This window comes from Nanorana parkeri, unplaced genomic scaffold (genome assembly GCF_000935625.1).
Source record: "Nanorana parkeri isolate BGI_ZX_2015 unplaced genomic scaffold, ASM93562v1 scaffold338, whole genome shotgun sequence".
Taxonomy (NCBI): domain Eukaryota; kingdom Metazoa; phylum Chordata; class Amphibia; order Anura; family Dicroglossidae; genus Nanorana; species Nanorana parkeri.
The window spans coordinates 465,802-475,940 of NW_017306606.1; the positions used below are offsets into that span (position 1 = coordinate 465,802).

The window sequence follows — 10,139 nt, forward strand, 5'->3', positions numbered from 1 at the left end:
ATATTGGTTACTGATGTTATAAATTGTTTTCTTGTAGATCTTTGTAATAGAGAGTGATGTCACTCATGCAGTTACCCTTTGCAGCCACTAGGAATTACATTTTACCTGTCTTGCGTCCAAACCCCAAACTCTCCTTTTCTTTTAATTTGCACAGTTTTATCTGCTGCTATCTATATCACTGTTGGGGGAGGGGGTTTCGCCTAATTTATTGTACCAGTGACACCTTAATGCACACCAGCAGCTTTACCCGATCATGCTGTGTCAGAATCGGACTCCGGGGACATTGTACACACAAGGGAAAGGAGTGGCACAATAAGTCAAAGGATGAATAGACTTAGCTCCTGGGTTTCAAAACATAATGAACACATGATTCCCTAAAGCAGCAAAGAAATCCCAGAAATGGAGCTGTCTAATAAGTAAGTAACAAATAGATATATCACAATGAATTTTAATGATTATAGAAAAATACAAAAATTTAATCACATAGCACAAACATTTAAAACCTTAAAATGACTGAGGCTTCCCTACAACAGCTCAAATAAATGAATGTCAGTGGTGATGGTAATATGATTACCCTCGGCGGGTGGCGAGCAGTCATTGGTATGTGGATCAGACTTTAAAGAGTGGATCAGATACAATTGTATCTTAATATGCAAAGGCTACTCACTCCGTTTGTAGTTTCAATGTAGCGATCCACACTAAGTCTCACACTGGATAGTTAGTTGGTTTCTCATTAAACATCCAAGATGTATCCATATGGTGATTTATAATCACAGGAATCGCTTCATTTTGACAGTAGAGATCATATTTCTTTCACAGGGTTGTATGGATATTAACCTGCAATGGAGCCGGTTGTTTCCTTCGTATAAAGTGTCCGGGGATGTCTCCTATAAGTGCGGCCGCAGAGTACAAACAGAGTAGGAGATGTCTCCAGGATGTATATCCAATGGCACCCAGATCTCGGGTCTAATTGCTGCTAGGGTATGCGGGCAAGCCCGGCTCGATCCGCTCAGGAGTGTGCTGTTCTCCAGCCGAAAGTTTGAAAAACTCAGCAAGTAGATCCAAGGCTGTGAGGGAAGCCGGTAACACGTTATCCCTAACTCGTTTCCCCCCAGCAAGTCGGGCTTCTTCAGAGGGGCGTTGACAATAAAGTGTCAGATAAGAGCAGGCAAATTACATGAGGTAAGAAGAAGACGAAGGAGAGTAGAGGGGATAAGGGACCAAACATGGCAATTTTCATAGACAAATCCTAGGGCTAGTACAGTCAGAAAGGCTTCACATGCAAATGGCTATAGCATTGATTCTGCTGTTGTAGCATCTTGCTCTAGAAATGAGAGGCATGGTGTGTGGTCATGGTGCATCTAAAGCTTATGTCTGGACCTTCTGTTTTGCTTCAAGGGAAGATGGCTGCCTCGCCTTCTGCAGTGTGTGGCTCAAGCACACATCTGGAAACTTACTTGCTTATCCAGCATATGCAAGGCCATAACCTTTTTTTCAAAAACACGGTAACCTAAAGACTAGCAGACACAACCTCATCCTCCACCCTCCTCCTCCTGTTAAAGAAGTTTTAAAGTCCCAGCATATCCTATCCTGTAATAACAGCAGAATTGGAAAAGGAATACATACTAAAGTTGTTTTAGATAATACAATCAAAGCTTACTTGAAAAAAAACCTTTTATGTAGTGAGAGCTGCCTTCCGTCTGCTCATCACTTTTAACAACTTGCTGGATTCCGAGTGTACTTTGCATCCCTTTCCCTGCTGCTTGATATAATGCAATCTTGATTTTTCAACACTACATAGCCCATCATACATTGCTTCCAAGCAAGCAATGATGTTACATTGTGAGCATTTCCTGTTTTCACCATGAGTGAGGGGGAAATAGTTGAGTAGTAGTTCAGACAGCAGGCTTTGTGAGAGTGGTGACAAAAGGAAGTGCATATTCACAGGGCTGAGTGAAATTGTGTCACTGCATTGAGGAAGTACATTCTAGGGGCATCTTTAATAAGTATGTGTACAAACGTATAGACTGATATGTAGGGCTGCAACAACTAATCGACATAATCGATTATAATCGATTATTGAAAAAGTTGTCAACTTTTTCAATAATCGATTAATCGGCTTCCGATCAGTTGGCCCTGTTCACAGCTCCACACGCTGTGCGCCACACCTCCGCTCGCCGCTGCCAGACCCGCTCGCATCCACGCGCCACACCTCCTCCCCGCCTTACATTTCCTGCCCATCCACGATCGGCAAGGCACGCGGGGAGATGTAGTAAGGAGGAGCAGGGGTGGGGGGATGACAGCCGCTGATAGACAGGTCCAATCTCAGAAGCAAGTTGCTGGAAGACTGCTCAGGTAAGCCTGCACTTTCCCACACATGGTGCTCTATAATGTATTGCTGGGATTTGTATTATGAAAATAATCGTTAGCTGCAGCTCTACTGATATGGTTGATAGAAGTTGTATTGAACTTATGGAAATTTAATATAGAAATACATATTTATTTTTTGTTTTTGACCCTAGATACCCTTTAAAACTGTTTCTGACTTGTCCTCCAGCAGTTCTCCCTTACTTGCATAACTATAAAATATTACTAAAATAGAACCCATATATATATATAAGATTAATCCCTCGATTAATCGTTAATTTTTTTGATCGATCAAAGTTCTTTTGATCCGTACTCACCTCTCTGCCGGCTTCAGGGTCTTCCGTCGGAGATCCGGTGACGTCACGGACATTGACGTCATCGGACTCCTTCCCCCAAGTGGCTGTCGGCTAATGAAGGGAAGGGGAGGAGTCCGGTGACGTCGTTGTCCGTATTTCAGTTTGCCATGTAATCGCTGGGGAAATCTGATCTGTAGTCTCAGGGAACGGCATTTTCCTCCCCTGAGATGATGTGCATGTTCACATGTCCTAGTCACGTGTGCCAGAAATCCAGGAAGTAATAGGAGAGCTAGTAATCTGCCATTAGTAAACCTGGCCACTGTGAGAAGACCGTGGAAGTTATGCAAGAGTACAAAGCCGGCAATTATCTAGAAGTATGTGTTTGTAGATTGTCATTACTAAACATTTCTGAAGGTGTGTTTGTTGTCATTTTAAATATATGGGTAAAGTTCCACTTTAATGTATGATAAGATAAAAGTACTACATTTTGTATGGTCTATGTCTCTCTCTGTACTGTACAAATCGTCCCATATGTTTATTACCTTCATTCAGATGTGCTCAGTGTATCAATTTGAAAATGACTTTTCATTTTATTGAGGAAATTTCCTGTGGAAAGAAATGTTTTCCTTTTAAATAGCAGCCATGACCACCCTCTCCAGTTCATGTTCATATTTCTTGAGGGACATTTCCGATTGCACCAGAATTTATTGCTTCTTAGAAGCCTTTAATGCTGTTTCTCTACTCCTGCCATCAGTAATGTAATTCAGAGAGAAGCTTTCCTAAACTCTTCTGTTTAATGTTATTACCAGGGACCTGAGCATTCTTCAGCCAGACCTGAAAGGTTCCTGCAGATGAGCAATGATGACTGCGATGCTTATCCTGTAAGTTGATTTGTCTAACACTATGCCTTGCTTTATCTTGACCTCATGCTCTGATTGTACCTGTTCAAGAATCAGGAAGCTTTAATTTTTGTGGGCTGGGGAACAATCTATATTGTTGATTCTTTGCTCTTCTTCTGGGTAATGTATAATGAAATAAAGGTTATGACTCTTGCCCAGATATAAATCATATGGAGACAGGGATGTATGATATTATGCAATGCAAACATATTTTACAGAGGAGTAGATATGTCCGGTGAATGAAACCTGTGTGTGCTTGTGAAATGAGGTAGCAAGGCAAATTTTTTTTACAAAGTGGCCTGTAAACAATTTAACACTTAGAATCGGAAGCCTGCATGAAGAGCTGTATGTGTACAAACTGGAGAATGTGAGAAGTAGAAGTATTGCCTATACCACCTTTGTTTTCAGGTGATTCAACCTTTTTTTTCAGATGATTAAAGACTCTCAAGTGACATACTAGCAGGTTTTTATTGTGATAAGTTATTTTTTGATTTAAACATGTTTAACATAGAAAACCTATTTCTTTAGGTATTTACTCCAGACTATGAAGTTACACAACTGTATGACTGCAACTGGATCGTAGTCAACTGTTCAACGCCTGCTAATTACTTTCATGTCCTCAGGCGGCAAATTTTATTGCCCTTCCGCAAACCGGTAAACTTTATACCATGATTATAGAAAGCAGTCATTTTTTGTTCTTTTTACAAATAAATACATGTGTCTAATTATATTTCAGCTCATTATTTTTACCCCCAAATCATTGTTGAGGCATCCTGAAGCCAAATCTAGCTTTGAAGAAATGAAAACAGGTTGGTAAAGAGTTGTTTAGTAAGTAACTGTTTACTTAAGTAAAATGCATGTCATATGAAAAAGGTTTTGTGTATGTTTAATATATTAAAAAAATTAAATCCTTGCAGCTTAAATTAATTAGACAAGAAGTGATTCCCATATGCAGCGACCCATTGCAGTCAAAAACATTTTTTCCTGACTCCTCAGTCTGATTTGTTGCAATGGGGTATTTTATTTTGCTGGCAACTCATTAAGTTCTCTAGTATTTCAACCAGATGTTGATCTTATTTAGCAATTTCTACTATAGTAAAATCCTTAGCCTTGCAGCTTAATGCGATTTTAGGTAATCACATGCAACAAAGCTGGACAATTCAAACTGATCATATTATGAAAAAAATACATGAAGAGAGGTCACTCTAGTAAAACTGCCATGTACAAAAAAAAAAAAAAAAAACACTCAGCAGATTGAAATATATAAGTAGCTGAATTTATAAGCAAATCTTATCTTTCCTGCCAGAATTGAGCTTGGCCCTTTTCCCCACCCACCTGATGCTCCTTCTGGTCATTTCTTTAAAGAACAGCTCTAGCTTTGTGTAGTCTTGGGAAGAATAAATACTTCTATCAAGCATGTAGTTCTGTTTGTAACCCTGTCTGGGTCGTATCACCTTTCCCGTTCCTCTGACACCCTATCATAGCAAAACAAGAAATGAGGGAAGCAGTTTTCACTGGGACAGGAAGACACAGTGATAACCTGTAAGAGATTCTAACCCTTCTCCAGTTTTACTGAAGTGTTTTGTTGCATTCTGTGTCCCTACTGGAGAGGCTGCCCATAACTTTCGGTCCAAATCTCTCCAATAAGCTTGTTCTCAAGGCTAGAGATTCCTTTGGTGCTCCTGTTTCATCTTAATCAGGACATTCTCCTTCCCTCCTTTTATCCTGCTTCAAAACATCCTAGGAAGGCCTCCCTCCACTGCTTGAATGCGGTTTGAGCTGTCCGTGTTTATCTTTTGGCTACAGCTTCATTCAGACAATAGGTGCTCTTTAAGGTGATGCTGGGGGTCCAAAAGACCCTTAGTATCAACTTTGTACTCTAAATAAGCTATTGAAGTGCAGATCGCACTTTAATAGCGTATAGCTGGGCTTCAGGAGCCCAGCACTGACAGCTATGGGACCGGAATTGATGCAATCTGCATCGGTCCCATAGAACGGGGAGGGGATCGACGAATGGAGGTTCGTCCATCTCCTCCCCAGCTTCCCGCCGACACCGAAGAAGCCGGTCCCAGGCCCGTAGGAGGGGCAACGGAGCCCGGGAAACACGGCGGGATGTCTGGCGGGGGGGGCCTTCCCTGGGCCGTAGAAGCGATCTGGCAACAGCTGAGTCGCCAGAATCGCTTCTACTGTAAAGCCGACAGTCGGCTTTATAAGTTTAAACAGAGTCCCGCCGGCTCTGTTTAAACGGCCCCGATGCCAGCGACGTACACTGTACAACGTTGGTCGTGAAGGGGTTAAAGTAATGTAATTGTTTTTGTAAAGGTTTTGTTTCTTTAAATCAATTGCTTCTATACAGATTTTTTATTCATATTTTCTCAGCATTAGAAACATTGCCAAGGATTCAAGACATATCTTGAATTTTTTAGATTGTAAGCTCTCAGTGGCAGGGCCCTTCTAACCATCTAATCTTAAGTTATATTGTAACTGTAATGTCCTACTTGTATTATAAAACTCTGTGCAAACTATTGGTGCTATATAAATGCTGTATTGTAATAATAATTTAATAATAACTTTAAAATCCGGCCAGTAATGGCACTTCATGTTGCAGACTGAAAAAATGAAACCACTGCTTTTTAATAAGCAGCATCACTGTCAGCCTGCCATGTGCACCCTTTCAGTTGGTCGTCCAATGGCCAACTAAAGGGTACCATCATATATAGTAAATGGTACTCTCCAGGTAAGAGTCTTTATAATAGATTCACAAAAAAATATTTTGAGACACAATGGCAAACATACAAAAAAATAGATTTAGGGATTTGCATTTTAATTTGTGGTGTCAATTAGTAAATTGTGCTTCTTCACTGGCATGAAAACTAGCTTTCTTTCTAAAAACACAAATAGTCCATTCTTGATTCACAAAAGCACATTCTTTACTCATATAAAAATGGCTTTGTTTGAGCAACTTTGTTCAATATAAACAGGGATGTATCTTATAGATTGAAACAACCACAGTTCTTAGGCTGAACCATTAACCTCTAGGATTTCTCTGTGACATAAGGTACAGTCTTCCAGCGTGTGATTCCTGAGAGTGGAGCAGCTTGTCACAATCCTCAGGATGTGAGACGGGTCATTTTCTGCACTGGGAAGGTTTATTATGAGCTTGTCAAGGAGAAACATCAAAAACAGCTAGAAAGCCAAGTAGCAATCATACGGCTGGAGCAGGTAACATATTCCCCAGTATTAATCTGTTTGGCAGAAAATATTTTGTCAGCCAGTTTTGTTACAAAACAAATTATCAGGATAATTGTGGCACAAAGATAAAAATATTCTCCCTGTCACATCAGTAAAAGATGTGGAGAAAATTCTGATTTGCAAAAACAAGAAATCAGGAAAAAAAATATTTTAAATACAGATTCACGTCCCAACGGTAATTGAGACCTTGGGGGATATGGGTGTTTTCATTTAAAAATCCACCATGTTTCCCTTTCTAACAATTTCCGATGTGGACTACCACCTTGATCGTGTTTTACTATTCTTTCTATACAATGGAACTCAAATGAGGATATATCCCCCCCCCCCTCCATGTACATGTACAAAATGTTTAGAGACGTTTGATGGATGTAACATGTTGGGATTAAGGCTATCACAATAATGCTCACCTATACTAATTCTTAAAGGGCAGATGTTTTTTTTCCACATTAGATGTTAATTGATTTGTGCACAATATTTTATTACTTAAGCATTATGGCCATGAGGTTGATGGTAAATTCTCTGTTGATGTTTATGAGGAAACAGTCAAAAACTTTTTTGGGTTTCAGGAAAAACTGTCTTGGTGTGTTTATTGTGTATTGAGCCCTCCCACACCTTATCAAAGTGTCTCACATTTCTCTGTATAGCAACCAGTCATGTTCGAATGGTAATTTCCAAACTGTTCGTTTATATGGTGTATTGGGTTCTAATTTGTCACTAAGGGGCAGAACACAGTCAAGTTTTTGTGTGAGGCTAGTTGATGTGCAAGTTCCAGTTTGTCTAAAGGTAGATATATTGTGGATATTTTTAGTTATTCAGGGATTTACCCTAAAAATTACTTTGCAGATATCACCATTCCCATTTGACTTGGTTAAAGAAGAGGTTGAGAAATATTGCAATGCAGAAATGGTATGGTGCCAGGAAGAACATAAAAATATGGGCTACTATGACTACATCAAGCCACGTTTCCTCACCATTCTGAACCATGCAAGACCAATTTGGTAATCCTTTACTATCATATTACTTTGCCGCGCACTGCAAACATTGCAGGTAAAAACACAGTCTAAGGTACTGTATACATAAGTCATATATGCACAAATCATAAGCAGCCAGTGCCATCAGGAGAACACTGTTCTTATCAGGCTTCCTGCTTGATCATTCATCAACTATATGGAGCTCCAAAGTAAGGTCTAGAAACAGTACATAGTGCAGTGAGTTACTCATGAAGACTGATGAAACATTAGAGAAATATATGGTTATCGCCATTCTACACACAAACCACACTTCTGTCAGTGCTTTCCAGCAAATACTTCTGGGGCATGGATCTGTGTCTTTAGAAAGGTACACAGTATGAGGTTTACAGTAACAGTGTATACTGTATATACTTTAAAGGAGCGTATCGATTTTAGTTTCCGCAATACAAATTTGAATGAATGTATTAATCTCCCTCTCTGCTCATAGGTATGCTGGTCGGGAGCCCGCAGCAGCTACAGCTACTGGCAACAAAAACACTCACCTTGTGGAACTGAGGAGGTTTTTGGAGACTGCTTTCAATCTGCGCTCCTTTGAAGGAAAGACTTTTTGATGGTATATATAGAGAAACAAAAATCCACTACCACTATAACATAGCTTTGTATTAATAATTATACTGAATACCTCTAAATAAATCTGTATTTCAAGCTTTTTTTTCTTGTAGCGTACTGAATATGCATTTGTTAATGAATTGTTCTTTTCCACAGGTAATTTATCAGAATTGCAGTTATTGTTCGGAACTAGTATTAAACTAGAAAAACTTCTGTCCCTAGGCTCCCTCTTTAGCAGCAACGCACACTGTTTATTACCAAGACTGAGGGCCCTGTGTAAAAACACATGGAGAAGGAAAACTAGGGGGGAAAAAAGCGGAGCTGTTGCCCATAGTGACCAGGCAAACTTGGTCATAAGTAGAGCTCAACAGCTACCATTTTATTTAATAAATGATAAACAGGATAACAGTAATGTATTTCTTTGTACCAACCTGTTCACGTATTTAACCCTGTTATGACTATTTTTCTCTGGAGTTTTTGTACTGCTTAAACTTTTTGGTATCTTTATTTTCCTACTGTTGCCGCAGAGATTTGTGTCTTTAGAGAAACAAGGAATGCAGAGTTTTTTATTTTTATTGCTCATGGCTGCCTGCAATCTCAGCTGGGAGGGGAGCCACACCTTACTGCATGTTAGAATTTGTCTATATCTCAGGGACTGTGGACCTCCAAACAGTTTTCACACAGATAGGGTTTCTCTGAATTTCTGAATAGGGATCATTTAGATATAAACACTGCTTCCTGGACATCTTCTTTAAGCTGTCTCTAAACATTAGGCTGCAGTAAGATGTGCTCTGAAGATCTTGCCAATGATCTTATTAGGCACATACATAAATATGAAAGCACATCACATGGATGACACCATGCTTGTCCTGGAGCAGCAATAATCCTTGCAAGAATCCAACCAAGTTGATAGCCTTTCCGCAAAGACCTATTTACAAGGGAAGTCTAAAGGAGTTGAACTGTGCTTGCAGAAAATCCTACTGGAATCATCCGGAGTGTTAATCAATTATACGATCATATACTGTTTTAAAATTCTGCTGTGAAAAATTTTGACATGCTATGTACACAACAATTTGTGAAGAAAAATTATTTGAAGTACATAAAACCGAGCTCTAGACAAATAAATGGTGTGTTAATCATTTTAAGTTACTGTTTTGTTTTTTATTTTATTTAAATAAAATGTACGCCAAAGGTCAGAGTTTTTGAATTAGCAACTGATATTTAAGCCCATTTAAAGTTAAAAAAAATTAAATATTTAGTTGAACACTGTACTAACATCCTCTATTTTCATAGTCCTGCCTCCTCCATTTTTCTATTATAGCAGTTGCAGTGTGTCTTCATAGTCCAGGAGGCACCAGAATTTAGTTCTACTTCAAAGGAAATCTGAGATTTCACCGTGTCACATAATGAAAAACTATTAGGCTCTGTTCACATCTATGTAATGCGGGAGCGTGTGGGATGCTGCACATTGCGTGCTGCCGTGTTAGGTGCGAAGCGGTGCAAGTATTTCTTAATGGCATCCCATCTGCGTTGTATCGCACCCCATTGCATGGTGACCTATTACAGTGTGATGCTACTTACAAAAGAGGTTCATCCACTTTTCTCAAATGAATGGACTGCCTTCCACAGTGCACCCTGCAGCACCTCTGCGTGTTGTATTGCAGAGGTGTGAACAAGAGCTTAAACAAGCATGTACCTGTAAGGCTGGGTTCACACTTGGGCGTTCGTAATATGCGAGTTTGACG

The 10,139-nt window shown here is 39.6% G+C and overlaps 1 protein-coding gene across 3 annotated transcripts in view; it reads left to right on the forward strand.

The window, feature by feature from the left end:
• The window catches only part of OGDHL (oxoglutarate dehydrogenase-like), a 118,070-nt gene extending 109,584 nt beyond the window's left edge, over window positions 1-8,486 (forward strand). For all 3 annotated transcript variants that reach the window (XM_018558424.1, XM_018558423.1, XM_018558425.1), the window contains 6 exons: window positions 3,473-3,544; window positions 4,091-4,216; window positions 4,299-4,371; window positions 6,621-6,784; window positions 7,658-7,812; window positions 8,273-8,486. In XM_018558424.1, the coding sequence (XP_018413926.1) occupies window positions 3,473-3,544; window positions 4,091-4,216; window positions 4,299-4,371; window positions 6,621-6,784; window positions 7,658-7,812; window positions 8,273-8,396 (714 nt within the window). In that variant the 3' untranslated portion in view covers window positions 8,397-8,486. The remainder of the gene's footprint in view (window positions 1-3,472; window positions 3,545-4,090; window positions 4,217-4,298; window positions 4,372-6,620; window positions 6,785-7,657; window positions 7,813-8,272) is intronic.
• The last annotated feature ends 1,653 nt before the right edge of the window (window positions 8,487-10,139 follow it).